General features: G+C 39.8%; 1 protein-coding gene across 1 annotated transcript in view; it reads left to right on the top strand.

Moving 5' to 3' along the window:
• LOC140495619 (sodium- and chloride-dependent neutral and basic amino acid transporter B(0+)-like) overlaps positions 1 to 26,027 on the top strand; it is a 67,514-nt gene extending 41,487 nt beyond the window's left edge. Inside the window, exons 10-13 of the mRNA XM_072594618.1 lie at positions 3,058 to 3,167; positions 3,253 to 3,423; positions 8,229 to 8,395; positions 25,882 to 26,027. Of these exons, the coding sequence (XP_072450719.1) occupies positions 3,058 to 3,167; positions 3,253 to 3,423; positions 8,229 to 8,366 (419 nt within the window). The 3' untranslated portion in view covers positions 8,367 to 8,395; positions 25,882 to 26,027. The remainder of the gene's footprint in view (positions 1 to 3,057; positions 3,168 to 3,252; positions 3,424 to 8,228; positions 8,396 to 25,881) is intronic.
• The last annotated feature ends 435 nt before the right edge of the window (positions 26,028 to 26,462 follow it).

Genomic DNA, 26,462 nt, shown 5'->3' with positions numbered 1-26,462 from the left:
GTGACGAGAATTCAAGTGCTCTTCTTTGTTAAATGTGGTTTGCATGACATTGATTAGACCACTTTTGGAATACTGTGTTCAGTTTTCGTCTCCCTACTATGGGAAGGATATTGTGAAACTTGAAATGTTTCAGAAAAGATTTACAAGTATGTTGCTAGTGTTGGAGGGTTTAGCTTTGGGGAAAGGTTAAATAGGCTGGGGCTATTTTCCATAGAGCATCTGAGGCTCAGGGATAACGTTATAGAAGTTTATAAAACAATGAAGGGCATGGATATGGTGTTTAGCCATGGTCTTTACCCCGGGATAGCGGAGTCCAAAACTTGAAGGCATAAGTTTAAGCTGAGAGAGAAAATATTTAAAAAGGACCTAAAGAGCAACTTTTTCTTGCAGAGGGTGGTGCATGTGTGGAATGAGCTGTTCAAGGATGTGGTGGAGGCTGGTACAATTACATCATTTTAAAAGTTAAAAATCACACAACACCAGGTTATAGTCCAACAGACCTGATATTGTCTGATTTTTAACTTTGTCCACTCGAGTCTAACACAGGCACTTTAATATCATAACATTTTAAAAGACATCTGGATGGTATATAGATAGGAAGTGTTTAGAAGGATATGTGCAAACTGATGGCAGATGGGACTAGATTAATTTAGGATAGCTGGTCGCCATGGACGAGTTGGACCAAAGGGTCTATTTCCATGCTGTACAGCTCTTTGATTTCCTCCCACCCCCACCCCTCCCTCCCCACCACCATCCCCAACTTCATTTTAGTACATTGATTTTTTAAAATTCTTTTGAAGACATAATAGTTTTCCAATGTTAAGTATTTATCCAACTCCTCTGCCATTTTCTGTTCCTCTTAGTATTTCATCTGTCTCATTCTGTAAGGGGCCTATTTACTTTTGTATCTCTTCCTTTTCATACATTTAGAAAAATTTCATTGTCGGTTGTTTTATTTTACTTCCAGTTTTTCTCATAATTTATTTTCACAGTGTTGATTATTTTTCTGACTATTTTTTGTTTGTAAAACTCAGCTCCTTCCCTGCTCTTAACAGACTTTCGAAAGGACCTCTTAAATGGTAACTGACATCTCTCTCTCTCTCTCTCTCTCTGTGGCTGTAATACTGTATTTTGCACTCTGTTCTGCTACCCTGATGCATTTTGTATCATACAATCTACTTGTAAAGCACACAAAACAACATGTTTTTCACTCTGATACATGTGACAACAAGAAATCAATAAATCAATCTCCCAATCCTCTGTTTTGCTACTGCACTTGCCATCCTATATGTTCTTTTTCTTTCAATTTGAGATCATCCTTAACTTTCTTTCTTAGCCACGGTTGGTTTATCCCATTCCTAAAAACTTCCTTTCTCAATAGAATGTATTTTTTCTGCAAGTCAGTGATTATTTTCTGAAAGATCGGCCACTGCTTTCCAACTGCCTATTCTGTGAAACTCCTTTCCAGTCCATGCCACCCATTTCTGCCCTGATCCATGTGTAATTTTCCTTCTCTAAGTTTAATTCAATTATTTCTGATCCAAGTTACAGCCTGTCAACCTAAATGCTGGAGTCTGCCATATTATGGTCACTATTCCCTCGGAGGTCTTCTATTCTGAATAGGCATCACTAGATTGAAACTGACCTGATCCTTGGTTGTTGTTCAAGTGAATTGTTCCAAAGCATTCTTTGAACTCTTCCTCTTGCCCACTTCTGCCACTGTGATTTTCCCGATCTTCATGAAGATTCAAATCCCCGATGATTAATGCACTTTATTTTGCATACTCCTATTATCCATTAGTTTATTCTCTGCCTGACAAATAACCAGTGTAGGGGGTGTTGGGGTGAGCTATGGATTACTCCCACAAGTACTTTCCTTTCTTTGGTTATTTCTCACCTACACCCATATGGAATCTACATTATCCAATAGTTTTTTTATCACACCTTACACTGACAAAGCTACTCCAACATTCTTTCCTTCCATCTGAAAAGCCACATTCCTCTGATCTTTGATCTCCTTGCAACCATGTTTCCATAATGGTTATAAAGTCTTACCTCTTTTGTGCCATTAACTCATTTAGATTGTTCCAAATAGCATGTACATTTAAGTAAAGATCCATGAACTTTCCTTTACATCATCTGCACCACCCCATCTTTTGACTTCATTTCCTGCTGATTGTATGTTCTTAGACAGTCTTGTCCCTTATTGTTATCTCTGAGTATCATTATCCAAGGGGTTGCCTTATAAAGCCACGTAATCGGTTTCCTTGGTCGGCTTATTGTCCTCTCTCCTGGACCCTCACCACCTCCACTCAGAGTAAAGCCCCAAAGACTCCTCTACAGCCCTTGATTCTCAATTTGCCAGGGCACTGATTCAAGTATGGGTCAACTGAGGCCTGTCCACCCCAATGGAACAGTTTCCTTCGATCACAGTACTATCCTAGTGTCCCATGAACTGAACCCTATACCTCCCACACCAATCTGAGCCACACATTTAACTCCATTGGTTTATTTATCCTGTGTCAGTTTGCCAGTGATACAGAGAGTAGTCTTGAGGTTATTCATATTTCCTCTCCCAACTTGAACAGCTCCTTCTACCATGATCATGACTTGTCAACGTCTCTAAGGACTTGTAAAATATGAAACTGAAATATGTGTAACAAGTCCTACATACAGAAACATGTGAGCAACAGCAGAAATAGACCATTCGGCCCCTCAAGCCTGCTCCACCATCAATACGGTCATGATTGGTCTGTTTGTGTTTCAAATTCCATGTTACCTTCTTCGCCCAAGAATAACTCATTCCAGGAAAAACTCACGTTTCCGATTTGTGCTGGGATGGACAGACCCTTGTTCCCAAAATGGGAGAGAAAGATCAATCATTTGGTGACAGGGTTCAATTTCCTTATCCTGTTTGACATCCTGAGCGATCCCTTCTTTGGTTTAACCTGTTCATTAGTGCGACCCAGTACAAGGTGAACTTCAACAGTAAACAAGCCGCCCTGAAGACAGGACAGAGCGAGTGATGGTATGTCTCTGCTTCGTTGTTGTGTACAGGGACAAACAGATTCATCAAGGACATTGAGATGATGATTGGGGAAAGGACTTGGCTCTTCTGGCTCTGGTGGAGAATCTGTTGGATTCTGATCTCTCCGTGTTTGCTGGTGGTAAGGAGCTGTTACACATTATTATGATTTAAACTGAAAATAACCAATCTCTCATTCTGATCTAGTTTTGTATCTTTTCATTCAGGCAGTCTTAATCTGGTCCTTAGCAACACTCACCCCTCCAACATATGGACCTGTTGAATACCCTTTCAGGTCAGGAGCACTGGGCTGGTGTATGACCATCTTCTGTATTATGTGGATCCCCATTGTGGCCGTAGTGAGAGTTATCCAAGCTGAGGGCCCCACCTTGTGGCAGGTGAGGGACAGCTTTGAAATCTTTTAACAGTCAAGCAACAGAGAACACAAAATTAGGCTTTAGAGTTCCAATAGGTTCAACACACTGCATATCCTTTCAAAGTCAAGATATCCATTTGTTCTGCTTCCACTCATGCTCAGTTTAGTTCACTGTGAATACTATCTTGGTTAGGGATTGAAGCTGGAATAATGGGTGTGCACTGGGATTTGTGTGTGTGAAGGCGTCACTGAGGTGTATTTCACAATGTTAAAGAGAAAAGACACACCATTGATCCTGGATCATGTAAGGATCAGGTAAGGATAACTGCAAAGTGTGACAGTGAGAGACAGAACATATAACCATAAGAATGCACAGTAGTTAGGGTCAGAGTGAGGAAAAACAGTAAAATTACAAAGGCTCTTTGCCTGAAAGTACCAAGAGTTCATAACAAACCAGATGAATTGTGTTGATTAAACAACTAAAACAAGGTGGGTTGGTTAGTTCAATGGTGAGCTGGTAACAATTCTTGTACCAGCTGAGGTTACCATGAAGAACTCTCCTCCAGGAACTCTCCCCTTGTCTGAGGCACGGTGACCCTCAGTGTAAACCACCACCAGTCACCTCACTCTCTAATGAGAGAGCAGCCCTATGGTCTGATAGGACTATGGAGACTCCAGTGTTAGAAAAAAAAGCAAAATTTATAACATTTACACGATTAAAACAAAGGTTTTAATTAAGAGGGCTAAAAGAGGTCATGGGATACCTTTAGCAAGTAACTTTAAAGACAATCCCAAGGTCTTTTATTCAGAAAAAGGAGCAAAAGGGTAACTAGAGAAAGGGTTGGCCCATCGAAGGACAAAGGAGGGAAGTTATGTGTAGAGTTAGAGAAAGTGGGTGAGATTCTTAATGAGTACTCTGTGTCAGTATTCACTGAGGAGAGGGACATTGCGGACCTTTGAGGTTAGGGGTAGATGTTGATTACTGTAGGTCCAGTCAGCATAAGGAGGGAGGAAGTGTTGGATATTCTAAAAGGTGTTAAGGTGGACAAGTCCCCAAATCTGGATAAGATCTATCCCAGGTTACTGAGGCAAGCGAGACAGAAAATAGCTGGGGCTATTTTTACAGATACCTTTACAGCATACTTGAACATGGTGAGTTCCCGGAAAACTGCAGAATTGCTAGTGTTGTCCCCTTGTTTAAGAAGGGTAGCTGGGATAATCCAGGTAATTATAGACTGGTGAGCCTGACGTCAGTGGTAGGGAAACTGCTGGAGATGATAGTGATATGATCTATTCCCATTTGGAAGAAAATGAACATATCCGATAGGCAGCATGGTTTTGTGCAGGAAAGGTCGTGTCCTACCAACTTAACAGAATTCTTTGAGGAAGTGACAAAGTTGATTGATGAGGGAAATGCTGTAGATGTCACATACATAGACTTCAGTAAGGCTTTTGATAGAGTTCCCAATGGTAAGCTGATGGAGAAAGTGAAGTTGCATGGGGCCCAGGGTGTACTAGCTAGATGGATAGACAACTGGCTGGGCAACAGGAAACAGAGAGTAGTAGTGGAACGTAATTTCTCGAAATAGCAAACTGTGACCAGTGGTGTTCCACAGGGATTCGTGCCGGGACCACTGTTGTTTGTGATATACATAAATGATCTGGAGGAAGGTATAGGTAGTCTGATTAGCAAGTTTGCAGATGACACTAAGATTAATGGAGTCGTAGATAGTGAAGGGGACTGTCAGACAATGCAGCTGAATATAGATAGATTGGAGAGTAGGGTGGAGAAATGACAGGTGGAGTTCAGTCTGGGCAAATGCAGAGTGATGCATTTTGGAAGATCCAATTTGAGAGCAAACTATACCATAAATGTAAAAGCCCTGGGGAAAATTTATGTACAGAGAGATCTGGGTGTTCAGGTCCATCGAACCCTGAAGGTGGCAATGCAGGTCGATAGAGTGGTCAAGAAGGCATAAGGCTTGCTTTCCTTCATCAGATGGGGTGTTGAGTACATGAGTTGGCAGGTCATGTTACAGTTGTATAGGACTTTGGTTCGGCCACATTTGGAATACTGGGTACAGTTCTGGTCGTCTCATTATTAAAATTATGTGGATGCTTTGGAGGGGCTGCATCAGAGGTTCACCAGGATGTTGCCTGGTATGGAGGGTGCGAGCTATGAAGAGAGGTTGAGTAGAATAGGATTATTTTCATTAGATGAGATGCAGATTGAGGGGAGACCTGATTGAGGTCTACAAAATTATTAGAGGTATTGACAGGTTGGATAACAAGAAGCTTTTTCTCAGAGTGCGGACACAGTTACTAGGGGTCATGAGTTCAAGCTGAGGGGGAAAAGCTTTTTTTTATAGATATTTTTATTAGAAATTTAACATTTTTACAAGTTTACAAAAATAAACAAAACTCTCAAATACAAACATTGATATACAATTAAATCAAATATACAATAGCCAAAATTTAACAAAAGAAAAAATACCAAAAAAAAGAAAAAAACAAAACTCAACTGTCTACTAATCTAACCTACAACTAACCAAAGTGTATATTTAAGTCTCTTACATACTCGGAATGTGTTAACATCAAATGTAATAAAACCCATATTTGTGCGGGATTCCTCTCCTAAGGGGCCCCGGACCAGCCAGGTTTGTAATCTCAATTAAGTAAAAGCCCTTGTTAGGATAGCCGAAATATCTGTAATTCAAGAAGGGCGACCATATTTTATAAAATAATTCGGTCTTTCGGTGCACCATATTTGTAAGGAAGTCAAGGGGAATACTTTCCATAATTAATCTGTGCCAATTTGAAAGTCCAGGGGGGCCCTCAGCCACCCAGTTCACCAAAATATTTTTCCTTGCATAGAAAGAGAGAATAGAAAATAGTCTCATCCCGTACATGTCCAGGGAGGGAAAGTTCGAAAAGCCTAAAAGGAGAGATACAGGGTCCACTTTAATTTCCGTTCCTAAAATTTCTGTCAGGGGGAAAAGCTTAAGGGAGATAGGTCTTTATGCAGAGGGTGGTGGGTGTGTGGAACACGTTGCCAGTGGAGGTGGTAGAGGCGGGCATGATAGCATCACTTAAGATGTATCTAGACAGATACATGAATGGATAGGGAGCAGAGTGATACAGATCCTTAGAAAATAGGCAACCAGTTTAGATAGAGGATCTGGATCAGTGCAGGCTTGGAGGGCCGAAGGGCCTGTTCCTGTACTGTAATTTTCTTTGTTCCTTGTTTTAACATAATTGCACAAATATGAAGATGCCAGCTTGCAAATAATTACAATATCTTGCAAACTGCAGGTATTCTTAATTTAGCAAACATAAAATGAAAGGTCCACTTTGTTCTGTATTTTGTGTTACAGTTCATAGATCATAGTTTGTCAGGTTGTGTGCATTAAATTCTCAAGTAATTCACGTATTACTTAAGTATCTTACAGAGTCGGAGTTTGGACTGTCTCAAAATCTATCTATCAGATACAGAATGATGTCTTCTGCATTGCAGATTTTTGCTTTTGTCTGACTGTGACAAGAGGAAGCTGCAATCTGAAATGGGATTCAATAGTTTTCTAGTAAATCCAGATAAAACATTTCCTGGTTTTAGTACAGGTTTTTCAAGATCAATCTCAATATTTGTTTCTTAATATTTTCAATGAATTCCAGACCCCTTATGATTTTAAAACATCAATCAAATCTCCTCTAAGTGTTCTCCTCTCCATGAAGAAAAGTTCCAAATCCTTTAATCAAAGCCTGGAAGTTAACTGCTAATCAGCATTACTGGGAGTATTCCTCATATCATCGTCTCTGCCAATTGGAGTTCAATTTAGCAACCATTCATGTCGCATAAATTTTGTTTCTCACCTTGAATTGGTTGGGGTTTTCGCAAAATGTTCTGATGAATGCAAGATAAACGTTTTGAAAAAATGTGCCTTTTCTCTGCAATACACAGGTTCTGTAATTCCAGAGGACTATTGATGAACTATTCTGTGATCACTATGTCATTGCTAGTCAGTCTACTCCATGTGCTTCTCTGAAAATGTTTATAAACAATGTTAGATTTTGGGGCTCGGCCTAATTCACTAAAACTTTCTGTCTTTCTTTTCTTAATTCAACTCACACTATGGTATCTCTTCCCAATGAAGATCTGCTCTGTGACATCATTACAAGGGTGCCCCAGGGTACTAAAGCCCTAATACAATAGTTAAGAGATTGGTCTTTGAGGTTGTTACAAACAGCAGATTCTTACAGTCCAACAGGAGCAGCTTTACAGCAGGAGGGCCGATGACCTCCCTTCAGCTGCTGTCCCACTGCTCTCCCACCTGCTTGTGTCCAGTCTGCAACATTATAGGCCTAGAGCCTCAGTTAATTCTCCCTGCAATTGTGGACCTTCATGGTAAGGGGAGGGCATTGAGGGTGGGAAAAGGTGAGAGCTGCCTCTATCACTCCTCCATTGGTGTCTGTGTATTTACCAGGCTTGACGCTAAGTGTTGGAATTCCATCCCTAAACCTCTACATCTCACACTGTCTCTTACCTTTTACATTTAATGCATTGCAGTAATGTCATTTCACCAGGGATAAATGTAATGCTATGTCCAATTTCCTTCAGTCTGTCTCATTGCCAGTGTATAACACAATCAATTAGAGTGTATGGATGAGAATATAATCTCTGTTGTGAGCATATATATTAAACATTATCCAGTATAACATGAATCACCAGGTGTTGCAGAAAAATCAGACTGAAAACTGGATTTCTTTTCCACTTAACAATGGGTGGAAATCCAGGAGAAATGTTTAAATATTTTACTTTTCCATTCACAGAAAATATCTGCTGTTTGCACATCAGCTCCTGATTGGGGTCCCTACTTGGAACAACACAGAGGGGAAAGATACAGGAAGAAGCCTGACTCTACAGAAGACCCAAACTGTGTGCACCTTCTGGTCATTCCTGAGAAGTGACAACTCAAAGGAAAATTCCTGTTCAATTGGTAAGCAATGGTCCTGAAATTCCACAGCCATTCTGGAGTACAATCAGTGTCACTTCATTGAGTGCTCCCTTGGTCAGTCAGCACCTCAGCCAAGATCCAGGTAGAAGGTTTGCTGAAGTTTCCTGTGCCCACTGTAAACATGGGCATCAATTTGGGGCAGGGTGGGGCTGGTGAGAATTACTGAGCATTCAAGTTCCTGCATCATGAGTGTTCAGTCATGTTCCTCCCTGGGTCCTGGTGATAATACACAGGATTCCAGTCTCTGTACATTGTGGACAGGAGCTCCTGCTCTCACAGCCCCCACTTACAGTCTGCACTGCCTGGGTTCCCAGCCAATAACCACTAGTTTGGTGCAGACGGATCTGCAAATGAATACTTGTCATAGAAGGTGCGGAGAGAGTTAAAGCTGAGGAATGTGTTAAGAACTGCCATATTGAAGATGTCATCCTGATTTGGGTGGAAGGATAGGATCTTGATTAATAAAACCTACTACTGATGGCCTCCTTACAGTCTCTTTAACAATGTCTACCATGGTGGGGGAGGGGGTTGCAGTTGAGGTGGTGAGGTGATGTTTGCTGATGTTTCCCATGCCCTCTGTAAACATGGGCATCCATTTGGGGCAGGATGGGGCTGGTGAGAATGACTGAGCATTCAGTCATGTTCCTCCCTGAGTCATGTTGATAATACCCAAGATTCCAGTCTCTGTACTTTGTGGATAGAGTTCTTTGAAGAAGTAACAAGCAGGTTAGATCAAGGAAAGCCAATGGATGTTTTTACATTAATGATCTCGATGAAGGAACTGAGGTTATTCTGGCTAAGTTTGCAGATGATACAAAGATAGGTAGAGGGATGGGTAGCATTAAGGAGGCAAGGAGGCTGCAGAAGGATATGGACAGGTTAGGAGAGTGGGCAAAGAAGTGGCAGATGGAGTACAATGTGGGAAAGTATGAGGTCATACGCTTTGGTTGGAAGAATCGTGGCATGGACTATTTTCTAAATGAGGAGAAAGTTTAGAAGTCTAAAGCACATAAGAGACTTGGGAGTTCTAGTCCAAGATTCTCTCAAGTTAAACTTGCAGGTTGAGTCAGTAATTAGGAAACCAAATGCAATGGTGGTATTTATTTTGAGAGGACTTGAATATATAAGTACAGGGATGTACTTTTGAGGCTGTATAAGGTTCTAGTCAGACCATGTTTGGAGTATTTGGGTGTCACATCTCAGGAAGCATGTAATGGTCCTGGAATGTGTTCAGAAGAGGTTCATGAGAATAGTCTGAGGAATGAAAAGCTTAACATATGAGGAACATTTGAAGACTCTGGGTCTATACTCAGTGGAATTTAGAGGAATGAGGGGGAATCTAATTGAAACTTACAGAATACTGAATGGGCTGGACAGAGTAAATGTTGGGAAGATGTTTCCATTGGTAGGAGAGATTTGGACCCGAGAGCACAACCTTCGAGTAAAGGGAAGACCTTTTAGAACAGATATAAGTAGAAACTACTTCAGCCAGAGAGTGGTAAATCCATGGAATTCACTGCCACAGAAGGCTGTGGAGTCCAGGCTATTGAGTATATTTGAGACTGAGACAGATAGGTTCTTGAGTATCAAGGGGATCAAGGATTAAGGGGAGAAAGCAGGAGAATGGGGTTGAGAAACTTATCAGCCATGATTGAATGGCAAGGCAGACTCAATGGGCTGAAGGACCTAATTTCTGCTCCAATGTCTTATGGTCTTACAGTTCCCACTTACAGTCTGCACTGCCTGGGTTCCCAGCCAATAACCACTGGTTTGGTGTAGATGGATCTGATCCAAATGAATACTTGGATTCAGTGGAAGGAGTACCTAGTTGTTAGTTCAACACCTCGGTTAGGACAAAGGCTTCTTCTCATTGGATGACCAAGTGGGTTTCCTCAACCCCACTCAACAAAGTGAGCCATTTAAATCCCTGCCAGGAAAGATATGGCGGATGTGACCCATCAATGGCCTTCCTTGATAGACTGATAGTATGAGTAATCTGTGACATGGAGAGCAGTGGTGCAGGTTCTGGTGAGCTTTGAAGGTATCTCATACACACTTTCAGGAAGATTAACTCATGGCAATGTTTGGCAAGACAGAATCAATAGATTGAGATTCATCTGTTAGAACACATTAAAATGAATGGGATTATCTTTGAACCCATATGCAGCAGAAAATGGGAAATATTATATTTTGCCACAAAGAAGTGGGACCCATTCATTAAGTTGCAAACAAGGTGGGAATAGTCTACTTTGACCATATAAACATGAGAAAACCCTACTGGACAGCAAAACACACTAACAGCATTGTTATGCTGCAAAATAGAAATCCTTTAAGGTCAGGAGAATAAAACAACATTGAGGTACTGCATCATTAAATGAAAAGAAAATAAATTATCAAATTAGGAAGCCATGGCAGCTGTATTTCTGGAAATTATAATTTCAGAAATGGTTAAATAATACACAAAATTGGATACCTTGGAGAAAATAGTTCTTAAGGTACAGAATTCCCTCCAAACTAGACTCCAAATTGGAGGCTGAACAAGCAAACACACTTTTATATTCAATGATCCAGCTTGCCAAGTCATAAAAGTTCCATCAGAAAACATTACTGAAATTGTGCAAGTATTTCACAATTACAGGGGAGACAATGGCCGAGTGGTATTATTGCTGGACTGTTCTGTTAATGTAAAGACACAGGTAATGTTCTGGAGAGCCAGGTTTGAATCATGCCATGGTAGATGGTGGAACTTGAATTCAATTAAGATCTGGAGCTAAGAGTCTAACAATGACCATAAAACCATTCAGGTTGTCAGAAAAATCCATCTGGTTCACGAATATCCTTTCGGGAAGCAGACTGCCATCTTACCTGGTGTGTGACTCCAGAACAACAGTAATGTGGTTGACACTGAACTGACCTCTGGGTAATTAGAGATGGGCAATAAATGCTGGCCTGGCCAGCGACGCTCACATCCCACAAATGAATACATTTTTTAAAAAAGCTCAAATTTAATCTTTAAAAAATGCAATATTTATCAGATGCATCCAGCATTCAGAGAAAACTATGGGAAATTTATTTCTTAATCTATCCAGGTTAGTGACTATGAGGTCTTGAAAGCACCCTTCATTAGTGATAGAATTGTCATTGGAATTACTCATAAGACTTTAGAAATAGAACCAGTCTGACTCAATATTGGGACTTTAACCTCACAACTTCAGTGCATTCTCTGAGCTGATGTGGCACCTATTATTAGAAAAGCTGAAGCTATCTTGAGAATGTAACTTAAAAGGAGTTCTGGGATTTACATATTAAAGAACCGAAACTAGTATATCCCATTCTAAAAGATGAAATACTTCATCTAAATTTGTTTAGTATAGCATTACATCTCCATGACACAATAATCATTTTGTAAGAAATTCTGTGTCTTATGGTCCTGTTCCACAGCCACCAGATGAAGAGGCAGTGCTTTGAAAGCTAGACCTTCTAAATAACCCCTGTTGGACTATAACCTGGTGTTGTGTGATTTTTAACGTTGATAAGACTTTGTCAGCTTTATTGTGGTCCAAAGAAAATTTTCTTTTAGAGAAAGCCATTTAGATGTTGAAAGAAGCAAAAATCTGGAAGCAAAGCAGATCCAACCTAAGACAGGAAGGTCAACCTTACCACAGGAGGTCAGCAGATTCTCTTCAGTTCCTTTGTTACAAGAATCCTAAAGAAACATTCAAGTAACCGGTGGAGAGAGTTGGCCAAATAGCAGATACTATGATTCATGTCAGTACTGTAGAGCAAGCAAATCTCAGGTAAACTGTACTCAGCCATTTATAGAGAATCCTGAATCTTGTTGAGAGCTTCATTATTTCTTTATGTGCCATTCTGAGTTTGGAGTTATAAGCTGAGAACTAAAGGTAACTTTTGGACAGTGAGTAGCAGTTTGTGTGCTTTTTAAAGAGAATGAACAAACTGGTATTTATTCATGAGGCCAGGCTTGGAAATTAATTATTGTTCTAAGAAATGTATAGGTATTTCAACTCTGGAGAGGAGGCTTTGTGTTCAGTCAGATGGCAGATATTTGGATATTAATTGGTGCCAAATAGTGTAAACAAGGGAATGATGTAGAGAAATAGAAAGAGAAAGCAAAATTTGAAATGGTTTTTCAGCTCTGTTTTCATCAGAACATTATGGTTTTCCAAGCTACAGGACAGAGGTTTGATTGTTCCCTGTTTATTCCTTCCATAACCAATGTATTGAAAGTTCAGTGAATAGAATTTCCGCTCTAAGAATTAAACAAATAATCCTTGAAGACTATTGGAAGCTATTTGCATGAACTGGTGTCTTTTGAAACCAAGCAACTTACAATACCATATGTGTGATGTCACAAATCAGTGAGTTTGTGTGAGTGAACTGGCCAGTTATATCTCTCTTATGTTTCTTTCAATTTATCCCTTTAATTGTGTCAGTTTGTTTGTGTGGGGGCTAGAACAAAGAGGATTGGGTTAAATTCATAGACATCAATAGGATTACGTGTTGTTTAACATTGCTGTGTTAAAGATATTGTAGTAAACCAATTATTAATTTTGTTATTTAAGCTATAAACTTGGCGCTTGGTATCGATTCTTCACAAAGTCTGATAATGGTTATATAAAAGGTCACGTTAGGAACCATTGGGGAACATTAGTAACCATTTGAGAGTGTCTGTTTATTTTAATTTTACTGTGTTGTGAATACAGAGATAGGCAGGCTGATTTGATTTGGCTGTCTGTCTCCATGCCATAACAACCTGCAAAAAGTTACACACAGACACACTTTGGAATCTGGGGCTGTAGATCACAATGGCACACGTTCCAATCTTCTCTCACTGATCACAGATCTCTCCTATTGTTACAATCTGCCAATGGGCTGTACTGGATGGTTTCAGAAGATGATAACCAATTTGTTTGTCATTGGTATGGTGCATGTTCTGTAGCCGTGGTGTCCTGGAGTAAGAATCGGAGGCAGTGTAACTACGCAGTCTGCAGCAAAGCCTCCTCTTCTGAATTGATTAAAGCACAGGAAACATAATGTGTAACACTGCACTACGCCTGGTATAAAATTATCATTTAAATGGAAATAAATAGTTCTTGTTATAAGTGCCACTTGAAAAGTAAATTCAAAAGTAATAGTTCAACAGAATTTGATCAGGTTAGATGTGATCATTAATTTACTTTAAGTCTTAGAGTTTGTGGAGTGTTAAACCAATTAATAATCTTGAGTGAATGGTGTCTTGATTAGAGCACCAACATCTCGCATAGGACAATAAGTATGTTAATTCATTGTGTTGATAACTAGGATTTATGGCATGACTGATGTTTTCTAATCTTGTTATCTGTAACTTATTTAACTTCAGCAATTCCAAATTGTTGTTTAATAAATTCATTTTGATTCAGATGAAACATTAACCAACCATAGCAAAAGCAAAACTATAGAAATTGAAAAAAATGTTTATTTAAAATAATATTTTATGTGTAACAACTTTAAGTCAACAACTGTTAGCAATTTCATGCAAGTGATCCGTCCTAGAAGTGCATTCCCATCTTTTGCTTTCCATGAAAAAAAATCTTTCTCACACAAGAATTATGGACTAGGCCAGACCACTCAAAACATTCTTGAGCAGGCACGCCAGACCATAACTTTGCAATTTGTTTCAGTAAGTGTGTATTGAAAATTACCCAGACTAAGCTAGCTAGGTTGATTACCAGGTTTTAAAACAGACAGAAATTTATTCATAAAATTACATAATGAGATACAAAGAGCAGAATAAAGAGCCCCTACAGAACTCAGTCTATCCAAACTAGACTTAATAATGTTACTTCGAATATACTCAACAGTCCTGATAAGCAAATCCCCTTTAAAAAACAGTCAAAAAATGGAACAGATGCTTACAGGTTGAAGTTAGAAGGGCAGAAAGAGAGAGAGTTTAGCAAACTGTTTCCACACTGCTAAACTTCTAACTAGTTCTGGACTGAACGGCTCAGGCATGCTGACCACTCCCTTTTCATTATACAGGTCACTCCTAAAACATGACCACTTTGGCCTGAAATCTCATCTGTTTACATATAAACAAAATGTCCTCGCAAAATCCTTTAATCTCTGTACCAAGCCAGTCTCCTTGGAGCCAGAAACTGTTTACGACCCCTCCAAGAAAAACCAAGGACACAGTATCCTTGAGAAAAGGAGCAACTTTTAGAAAAAAAGGGACCAGCTTTGTGACCCCTCCCCCTTAAGAAAAATGAACTGTCAATATTGAAAAGATGGCTTAATTTTTAAAACCCTTCAAAAACAAACTGGTTAGTAGTCTAAATACACATGTATACTAACTATAAACTTGCAAACATGCAGAACCACATGCAAATTCAGGCCGTGTCACACCCACCACCGAATGCCTTCGTATCTCATTCGAACCTCGATAATGCATTGGCAGTCACGCCTTCGTGACCTGCCACATGCGCAATTGTCAAATTGAATGGCTGCAACAACAAACTCTATCTAAACAGTCTGGTATTTTTATCCTTAAATTTTTCCACAAATGTCAATGAGTTACAATCAGTGTATGTGATTGTCTCAGATGCATTGCTGGTAATACAAACACTGACATGTTGGAATGCCAACACCAAGTTTAAAGTCTCTTTCTGCACCATTGACCATTGCTGTTGATGAATGTTCAACTTCCTAGAAAAATACCTGATTTTTTTTTTCTATTCCCCCATCATTCTCCTGAGGAGCACCGCACCGACATCCACATCACTAGCATCAATAGCCACCATGAAAAGGCTTCGTGTAATCCACTGTGGCTAATACTAGGACAGTGGTTAACACAGTTTTTAGGCTGTCAAATGCCTTTTGACAGTCTGCTGTCCACTGAAACTTCTTGCCCTTTTTTAACAATTCGGTGAGTGGAACAGCCACACTGCTCAAGTTTTGTACAAACATTCGGTAAATTCCACTCAATCCCAGGAACCATAGTACTGCTTTTTTCATTGATGGTGTGGGAAATTCCCCAATTACTTCTGTTTTTGCATCCCATGGGGCCATTTGTCCATGTCCAATAACATGGCCCAGGAAGGTAACTTGGTCTTTGGTCAAATTCACCTTTAGTTAAGTTTACCACCAAGCATGCCTTCCAAAGTCACTGGAACAAGTCCGATAAATGCTGTAAATGTTCCTTCCATGAGCGACTAAACATCACCGTGTCATCAATATAAACAACACAACTGGGTCACCCAGCAATGACCTTCTTCGTCAGTCTCTGAGATGTGGCTAGAGCATTTTTCATACCAAATGGCATGACTTTGAACTGATATAGTCCATTTGGTGTTACAAAAACCGAAATTGCTTTTGCTCTGTCTGACAGGGGTACTTGTCAGTAGCCTCTGAACAATCCAGCTGAGAAATGTAAGTTGCTTGTCCCACTTTTTTAACACAGTCCTTCAACCTGGGAATTGGATATGCATCAGTCTTTGTAACGGTGACTTTGCAATAGTCCACACATAGCCATTGGGTACCAACTGGGTTTGACACCATGACTGTGGATGAACTCCAGGAACTGTAAATCACTTTGATTATACCATGTGCTCTATCTCCTTATGAAACTGTGCCGATTTTAGAGGGTTATGCCTATAAGGATGTTGCTTAATCGGAACAGCATCTCCTATATCTACATCATGCAATTAGTGTGTGATAGTAACAACTCTTTCAGGTCATTTCGATTTTCTTGTGGAAGGTAACTCAACAATTTATCCCAATTTTTGACAACTTCTTCATTGTCCAATTTGATTTGAGGAACGTCCAATTCAGAATCCTCTGAACTAGGTTCTTCCTTCTGTGCTGTAATCATTAACACCTTCTCCTCTTGCTTTCCTTCCTTATCAAAATATCTTTTGAACATATTCACATGACACACTCTGTGAAATTTCTTCTTGTTCACCTCACTCAATTTCCTCTCGATTTGACAAGGTCCACTAAACCTTTCTTTTAAAGGCTCACCTGTTACTGGAAGTAACATCAATACCTTATCCCCAATTACAAATTGCAAATTTGTGTTTTCTTATCCACTTCCTGTTTCATTGCATATTGTGATATGCTGAGGCACAGTGGCTCAATGGTTAGCACTGCTGCCTCACAGTACCAAAGACCAAGGTTCGATTCCAGCCTCAGGTGACTGTCTGTGTGGAGTTTGCACATTCTCCCTGTGTCTGCATGGGTTTCCTTCCACAGTCCAAAGCATGTGCAGGTTAGGTGATATGGCTATTGCCCATAGTGATAAGTGCATTAGTCAGATGGGTCTGGGTGGGTTATTCTTTGGATGGTCAGTGTGGACTTGTTGGGCCAAATGGCCTATTTCCACACTGAGGGAAGCTAATCTAACCTAAATGCTATGTAGCCAGCTCTGGTTAGTCATTTTTTAAAATTTGACACATAGTCCAAATGGGTGGTCTCTGAATTCCAACTTATTAATTTCTCTTTAATCAATGTTAACGGTCCTCTTACTTCATGTCCAAAAATTAATTCAAATGATCGATTCATTCGGTGTGTCTCTGATTACAAAAAGTACAAGCAGAACTCCCTTATCCCAATCATCTGGATAATCCTGACCATAAGCCCTCAACATGGCCTTTCATATTTGATGCCATCTCTCTAGCGCTCCCTGCGATTCTGGATGGTACGCAGTAGATTTGAATTGCTTTATTCCCAAGTTATCCAAAACCTCCTTGAATAGTTTGGATGTGAAGTTTGGTCATTGATCTAACTGGATATCTATTGGTAGTCCGTATATAGTAAAAATTTAAGTGATTCTTCTACAACCCTCTTTGCTGTGATATTGCATAATGGGATTGCCTCTGGGAATCTATTCGACACATGCATTATTGTTAATAAATACTTATTCCTGCTTTTTGTTTGAGATCTGGGTCCTACGCAATTAATCAAGACTCTTGTGAAAGGTTCGTCAAATGCTGGAATAGGTATTAAAAGTGCAGGTTTTATTACTGCCTGTGGTTTTCCGATTAGCTGACATGTATGACACATCTGGCAAAGTTCAACTACATCATTGTGTAATCCAGGTCAGTAAAAATGTCTTTGTATTTTAGCCAGTGTTTTCCTCAACTCCAAGTGGGAGCAAATGAGCCCCTTGCTTTCTATACTCTACTAGCAAAACAATTTGATGAATCTCTGCCTATTTCTCATCTGCTTGAATGTGCGATGGCATCTATTTCCTCATTAAGACATTATTTGTTAAGTAATAACACATAAGAATGCATTCACTCTCCTTCTCTGTAAATACCTTTTGATATAACTGTTTTAAATTCTCATCTTTCTGCTGTAACTCAATAAGTGTAATAGAGCTAACAATACTTGGATGTTTATCTAGTTGCTCCTGCTCTGTCCCACTTACGTAATCAAAACAAATCTTGGATGATGATATCTCAGCTTTATCTGTGCCTTTTGATCTCTACTGCTTCAGCTTGTGCCTCTCTGATCTTGTGATCACACAATCTGGGAAAAATCCGTTGCCTGTGTCTCTACTGGCTTTTCAACTAAAGTAGGCAGCGCGCTTACCAGTGACTCAGCTATATCATTTGCAAGGACAAATTTTATTCCTGGAACTGAGAGTATGCCCAGTATTCCTACCACAAATTATTCACTCTTCTCTGGAGTCTCTGAGACAAAGCTTTTCACCGTGCCTCAGTACACGTGACAATAAATTCAATTCCATTCAATTCTGTAGCCTCACTTTACGTAATTGAGTGTTTTTTTTTGTCTCACCATGAATTCCTGTTACTAGGACCTTTTCTGACAATAGTCCCTCAGGAGTACACATCTCCTCATTCTTCAGCATTACAGACCGAGAGGATCCTGTGACCCTTATTATTGTCACCTCTTTACCTGCTTTTCCTAGCCTATGTGAATAAATGTTGCCCTTGCTTGTATATTTTTTAAGCAGATCTGGTACTTCCTCTTTAAGTAACCTCTGATCATCTTGTACATTCTGGGGCAGTTGTCTAACTTCCCTTGTGCTTTTTGTTACTAGTCCAACAAAACTCCCAGCTTGTCTGATTTTCCTACATCTGGCTTTCTCCCAGCCTGCAAGCACTGTGATTTTGTGTGGCCCACTTTATTACAATGAAAACACCATAGCTTTTTAACTTCTTTGTCCCCTCAAGGGTTTGTTTTTTTTTTACCCTGTGGTAAGTTATCCTTATGATCTTCACGGAGATCTACCTTTCCCTTTCCACGTGAGGATTTCTCTTTGCCCTAATTTCTATCACTCATGGACTGAAATTGTTTCTGGAACCCAAACTGTATTTTATGGACCAGCTCATAATCATCAGCCACTTTAGCTGCTAACCTTACTGTTTTGACTCTCTGCTTTTCCACTACTTCAAGCGGTGAATTTTTGAATTCCTCCAAAATAATCCCCTCTCTAAGGGCATCATAGGTTTGCTCAATTCTTAAAGCTCTTATCTAACTATCGAAATTACCCTGTTTGATCCTTTCAAACTCAATGTAGGTTTGACCTGGGTCCCTCCTTAGATTCCTGAAACATTGTCTATAAGTTTGTGGTCCAAGCTCATGTGCACTTAAAATGTTTTTTTTCACCTTCTCATATTCCTCAGATACCTCCTCTGATAGTAATGCGAATACCTCACTAGCCCTACCTACAAGTTTTGTCTGGATCAACAAAACCCACATTACCACTGGCCACTATATTTGTTTAGGCACCTTTTCAAATGAGATGAAAAAGGCTTCCATATCCTTCTTATTAAATCTAGGCAATGCTTGAACATACTTAAACAGTTTCTCACTAGGCTTCTGACTACCAGGGGCTTGCTCCTCCTCACTCTCTTCCTCATTAAGCCTACCTTCAGCCTTTATCTCCAGCCTTTTAAGCTGGCTTTCCTTTTTAAGTGTCAGTTTCTGAAGTTCAAACGTGTTCTCTTTTACTTTCTCTTCTGCTGCTCTCTCTTTTTTCCCTCTCTTCTGATTTTAATCATCACTCAAATTGTTTCATTTCTGCTGCCCTTTCCTTATCTCTCGCCTCTAACTCAAGCTGCTTCATTTGCAATCGAATTCTTGCCATTTCGATTGTGATGGTTTCACCTGCAAATTTAAGTGCTGAGCTACTGCTGAAATTATCTCTCCTTTCCTCGTGGAAGCAGGCAGGTCCAATGACAGCTGGTCTGCTAATTCCTGGAGCTTGGTCTTATTCACCTTTTACAAAACATCCAAAGTCACCGCATCCACTTCCAGAAAACTTTTGGTGACCAAAAGAGCCATTACTATCCCAAGCTTTGTCTACCCAGCCAAACCAACACCCAAAATAAAGACACTAGCACCTACCTCTCGCTGTTTAAAATCCCACAGAAAGCTCCAAATCTGTTTTGCCCACTCAAAACATTCTTGAGCAGGCAACTCAGACCATAACTTTGCAATTTGTTTCAGTAGGTGTGCAGTGAAAATTACCCAGAGTAAGCTAGCTAGATTGACGACTAGGTTTTAAAACAGACAGAAATTTATTCACAAAATTACACAATGAAACACAAAGAACAGAATACAGATCCCCAACAGAACTCAGTCAATCCGAACTAGACTTAATTATGCTCTTCCAAATATGCACGACACTCCCAATAAGCAAACCCCCTTAAAAAAATAATTTTAACAATGGGACAGATGCTTACAGGTTGAAGTTAGAAGGGCAGAAAGAGAGAGAGAGAGAGAGAGAGTTTAGTAAGCTGTTTACACACAGCTCACTGCTGAACATCCAACTAATTCTGGACTGAACTGCTCAGCTAGAGCGCTGACCACTCCCCTTTCATTATGCAGGTCACTTCTAAAACATGATCTGAAGTCTCATCTGTTTACATATAAACAAAAATTCCTCTCAAAATCCTTTAATCTTGCTACCAAGCCAGTCTCCTCTCCTCCTACAACCCCTTAAAAAAAAAACAAGGACACTGTATCCTTGAGAAAATGAACAACTTTTAGAAAAAAAAGGGATCAGCTTTGTGAGATAAGTAGTGACTGTTGGAAAAGTACCCGTGTGGTGACATTTGGAGGGTGCAGGTTCAATTGAAATGTTCAACTGAAATTAGACCATCATCTGAAAAGGCAGAATTTTCAGGGCTATGGGCAAAAGCAGAGGAATGGTACTAAGTGAATTACTTATTCAGAAAGTCAGCGCAGACGTGGTGAGCTGAAGGCCCTCTTTCTGCGCATGAACAGTTCTGTGATTCTGTGAATTGGTGTTAAGGAATCCCACCTTAGGAGTCTTCAGCTAGCAAGGGAGCATGCCTGAAAACAAGATTGACCCCTGGTACGAGGGGATTATCTTACGAACAAAGGATAAACAGGTTGGGACTCTACTCACTGGAGTTCAGAAGAATGAGAAGTGATCTCATTAAAGTACATAAGATTCATAAAAGGTTTGACAGGGTAAATGCTGAGAGTCTAAGTGCAGAGAGCATAATCTCGGAATTAAGGGGCATTAATTTAAATCTCAAATGAGGAGAAATTTCTTCTCTCAGAAGATTGAGAGTCTTTGGAACTCCTTGCCACAGAAAGCTGTGGGGCATAGCCCCTTCTGTGTATTTAAGGCCAACTTAGACTCTTGATCAGTCATAGTATCAAGGATTAAGAGAACAATGTAGGAACATGGATATGAGAACTCTCAGATCTTATTGAATGATGGAGCAGGCTCGAGGGGCCGAGAAACCTCTTCCTGTTCGTATTCTTTATGGTTTTATAAATATCCACTTTTTTGTCCTTTCATGAACACCATGGCATTGCTTACTGTTAGCCTCTTGATTGGTTCTACTGTTCTTGGTCTAACTACCTCCAATTACTTCTTTCATCAAGAATACCTCAGTTCAAAAGTACAATTCATGAAAGGGAATAACTTCCTTTATTCACAAACCATCGTCAGATTGTGAAAATAAGACTTATTCCTGAGCAAGGCTATGATATCCGCAACATATTAAAAGTTAAAGTAATTTCATTCAACAGTTTCTACTGGTGGCACATTTTCTAGTAACATTTAAGCTTGCACAACATTAATTAGTAAATAAATGTCCAGTATTCCATATGCTTAACACTGACTCACTAGTTATAACTTAGTCAAGATTAATTTCTTACCAATCATCAATACGATGTCTGATTTAAATAGAAAATGAACCCACAAAGAATTAACAAAGAAAATTGATAGAGAATTATATGGTCATGGAAAAGCACAAGTTGGAGTTAAAATAGCTTCTTTGGCCTTGTGGTGAATACAACATTTCGTGATTGATTTATTTGGAAGTACAGTAGCGCCTCGACATACAAACGACCCCGTTCACGAACAAATCTGTTTACGAACAGGATTGTATATAAAATTTTGCTTCAACGTACTTACAAAATTCAAGGTACGAACGCAAAAAGCCTGTGTGCGACCATGTGGTTTCATTGTTCTGCTTTGCTATGCGCTTGTTGAACGCAAAAGCTCTCGGGCCCCGCATGATCTCATTCAGTTCGTCTTTGGCACGTGTGCTGTGAACAGCTTTCGTTGCTACGTCAAAGCATTCTTACACTATCCGAACAATGGGAAAAATGAATTCAGTTCGCAAACTTTTCGGTGCGCGAACCGGGTCCCGGAACGGATTAAGCTCTTAAGTCGTGGCGCTACTGTACATGTAGACTATCCAGACAGACATGCTGGAGTTCATGTTCCAATTTGCTCACACTATCTAACTAATGGGTAGGAACCCAGACTGCATACTGTTAATGTGAGTCATAACAGGAGTTCCTGCCACTCACAATAGACAGTGACTTTTTTAATAGGTCAATCCACTCTTCCAGTTTTATAAGCTAATTCAGAAATCCAAACTGAACAAACGATGGTGGGGTAAAATGATCAAGGCTCACACCTCAGTATTCTCTTAACAATTTCTTGCACTGTCCAAATAACATTAAAACTTATGGAACCTACTCGCTTCAATTTCGAGCAATACCCACAAATACATTTCCATTAATTTCTCATCCATACTCATCTTAGCTGTCACTCAGAATACATTTCCTCGATTAGACCTGCATGCAGTCCTTGCAAATACCTGTCCTGTCCCTAAACTCTTTTTATTGTACAAAATGACACCATGACAATGACGGATGCAAACCCCTTCTCCCTTGGACTGCAACATCTAAAAATGTGTGTCAATTTCATGTTGGTAGTTTACAAATAATCCATGAGCATAGAAAGTTGTTTTGATGGAGAATAGTTTGGACTCATCAGTATTTTCAAATGGGTGAATGAGATTCACCCTCTGAGGCAGATTTAGAATGAGCATCTCCATGCGACTTAGATAGAAACGTTGGTGTAATGGAACCAGAGCCATTGGCTTACAGGTACATTTTCCAACTTGGCCACAGGAATTCAATGGTCAAGATTATCACTAAAATTTGGACACCATTTAGCATTGAGTGGTCTTATATCATCAGCTATTTCTTAATCACATTTTATTGATATAACTTCATTGTGTATTGGTCTCCAAATACATTAATTTCAAATCCCGGTTAACTTTCTTGAAGTTAAATACATTCCTGATGAAGAAACTATCTATTGTTAGTATCCTAAGTAGTAGTACCAGTGCTCAGACCATGACTGAAGGTTATGGTGTGGAAATTTTGATGCTCTGCAATTCTATTGTATTACTAATCTACTCATAGCTGTACCAACCAAATTGTTGGTGATACTGGAGAACTGATATTGAAGTTACAGTGGATGGATTTTCAGGACAAACAGTCCAAACAGAAATATTCCCTGAAATATTCAGATCTGAGGAGAGGCCAGAAGGTGCAGACTGTTCAGGACTTTTGGAGAGTCAGGATCCATTCTGTATCTTTCCCCCTTCTGTGTTGTTCCAACTATGGACCCCAATCAGGAGCTGATGTGCAAGCAGCAGAAATTTTCTATGAAAGGCAATGTACAATTTTAGAATTTTCTGCTGAATTTTTCCCATCATTTGCTTACAATTAGGAAAAAAATCCTGATCCTGTACAGGTTATCCTGTAGTTTGTTCCAACCAATGGCTATTCATATTATACTAAAACAAACCCATTTGTTTATCACAGAAATTATACACCCATATCTAATCTCCAATGTCTCAGACATAGGTAATACTGTGATACTGAGATATGTAGTATATCTTTATAACCATAAGCCTATTTTTTGAGATAGATAGTAGCTGAGAGGGTTAGCTCACATCATGAGATAGGCTCTGCCCATCAAGACATAAGTAAGTGTTCCTGGGAGGAGCACAACAGTTTTAGTTTCAGTTGATCTTGTGCAGAGTTCATGTAGCTCATAGTATTGTGTTCATATTCAAACGTCTAGCCTGGTGTTACAGAAGAGACTATCACATGACTCAGATATGCTAGAACTAGCTAATAAGTACTATGTACTCAATTTATTCTGTTTACTAAGACAGAGTCTATCTTCTGCAAAACACTTTGTGCATGCAACCTTTCCCAACTGCTATTAGCAACTTAGAGTAATACGAGTAATAAAGGTTTGTGACATTAAATCTACCCAAGGTAAACCAAACGGTTCTGCAGGACATGACTACAACATATACCATGATAACAAGAGGGAATTCCAGACTAGGCCAAAGTAGTTGAAAGCATAACCACCGATAATAATAAAATTCAAATTCAAGGAACAGAAAATGTCAGAACTGCAGTGCAGATACTTCAATGGTTCATATGGCTATGGGAGGGTACAGGTTTAACAAGGATAGGTTCATAAATATACTTAAAGCACTGTCGAAGAGTTTAAAATTGAGTTGTTATCAGAATGAATGCCCCTGTTGTACATTCAGCACAGGGTGGTGTGTGATTTAGATTTGACATGATTGAGGACATGAGAAGCAGAGTAATGGATAAACAAACATTTCTCAAAAAAGCAATAATGTCGAAATAATGTAGGAGAGGGACTGTTGGGAGACAAGACCTCAGCATGCATTGTCAAGAGCTTAAAAAAGAATGTTTTAGAGTTTTGCAGGTGGATGTGCTGAGGCAGAACTGGGTCAAGACATTTCATAAGGGGTGATGGAAATGTTTTTGGAGGCACAGGGTTGTGATCAAAGGCTCATCTGAAGGGAAACACAACACCAAGGTTGCAAATGGTCTGACTCACCTTCATCCGAGGGAGAGGGCTGCAAATGGGGATTAGAGCTCTGGCAAGGAACAAAGACATTCACTTCATGTTTACTTGTAGAAAATGTACAGCACGACAGAGAGGTGGAGTTTCAGAATGTGTCGGGGAGGAAATCCCAGATCTCTGGGTCTCAGTAGCTGAAGGCATGGCCAGGAATGGTGGACTATATGTGCACAAGATGCCAGAATTTGTAGGAAACAGGCACCTTGGTAATGAGGGTTAGAGGAGTTCAGAGAGATACAGAGGTGTCAGGCCTTGAAAGGATTTGAAAACAAGTATGATGCCTGACTGCTGTAGCACACTGGACACTAAGCTGCAGTATTCCCAGGGTCATCTCAAAATTTAAAGATTTTAATAAGTATGCCGAATTTCCCAATGGACCTGACTTTCAGATTCAGGATGACAGAAAGCATGGACCAGGTTTCTGTACTTAAAAAGAATAAATATTCATGACAAGTAAATAGATTCTCATTACAGATAGACAATTCTGAACTGTTGGCATCTAGAAGGTACGTATGAGCGAGATTATCTTGGAACAAAACTGACTCACTTCCTATCACTTCAGCAACTAACTGCTGGATGAGTAGGTCCATGGGTGATTTTCTCAACTTGCCAGCAATAGAAGTCTTTCAGGAGTCAATTAAAGTGCACTTCAGGGTCTTAGCTCACCACCTCCTGATCACCTGACTCTTTCTTGTACAAGAAAAGTGGCTCATTTCTTGGAAAGCAATGGCAATCTGAGGGAGGAGGGGATGAGGATGACCTCTTGAGATCCTGCGCTTGTCATTGATGACAATAATCTCTTGCTGTTCCCGTGACAGTGCCCTGCGAGAACAAGATTAAAAGTACTTCTCTTCTTGCTGATGGACTCTCCCCAAAGTGTCTACCTCAAATGGTAGACTTTTGGGCTCAGAGAGTGCCAGCCTCTGATTGGCCCGCAGCTTCCAGTGACCTAGGTTACTAATGTTAAGGCCTGTGATAGGATGAGATCCTCATCCTCAGTCACCTGTCAGCTCTTACTGTGAGTAAATTGGGTGATTCACACTGCTGGGGGTGGTGATTTAGATTTTACCAGATACATCTATCTCCACCCCCTGCCCCACTTAGACAAAAAGGGAAAATCATGAGTTTTCACCAAACACAAGCATCTTCACAGCCCCTGTCCTACATTATTTGACAAATAAGGGGAAATCAGGCAGCTCCTCACCCAAACACAATGCAACACTATAACTGATTTTCTTCTCTCTTTCAGGATAAGCATTTTCTCACAATGTAAGGCAGCAATTCTCACCCAATATTGGACAAGCAAAGGACAACCTTTCATTATTTGTTGTGTTCAAAACCATAGAAACTTGTGGCTTTATTCTCTTAGTAAGTACCTTTGAAACTGTGTTCATCTTAAACAAACATTGCTGGTCTCATCAGAGATCACTACAATCTTATGTTACAATATTACTGATACAGATCCAAATATTCCTGCATGGATAAGTTGCCCATCCTTATCCCCTATCTGGAAAATATCTGAGGTTCTGCTGTTCTGTTTGTTATCTTGGTCTCATATTTGACGCTGAGTTTAGTTCCTGACCACATATCTGCATCCTCAACAAGAACATTAATCTCTACCTGGGAAATGATGTACAATTTATTCCCCTACTCTTCACATCTGCTACTGAGGCAGTAAAGTGGCAATATCACTGGGTTAGTAATTGAGAACTGCAGGCTAATTTTTTGGGGACACAGTTCAAATCCCATCATGGCACATTAAAAATTGCATTTGATAAACAATTGGAATTAAAAACTCATGTAACGGCAGCCATGTAACCATTGACAATT

The sequence above is a fragment of the Chiloscyllium punctatum genome, chromosome 25 (genome assembly GCF_047496795.1).
Source record: "Chiloscyllium punctatum isolate Juve2018m chromosome 25, sChiPun1.3, whole genome shotgun sequence".
Classification (NCBI taxonomy): domain Eukaryota; kingdom Metazoa; phylum Chordata; class Chondrichthyes; order Orectolobiformes; family Hemiscylliidae; genus Chiloscyllium; species Chiloscyllium punctatum.
The sequence above is the reverse complement of the archived record's forward strand: the minus strand, read 5'-3'. Positions and strand labels throughout refer to the sequence as shown.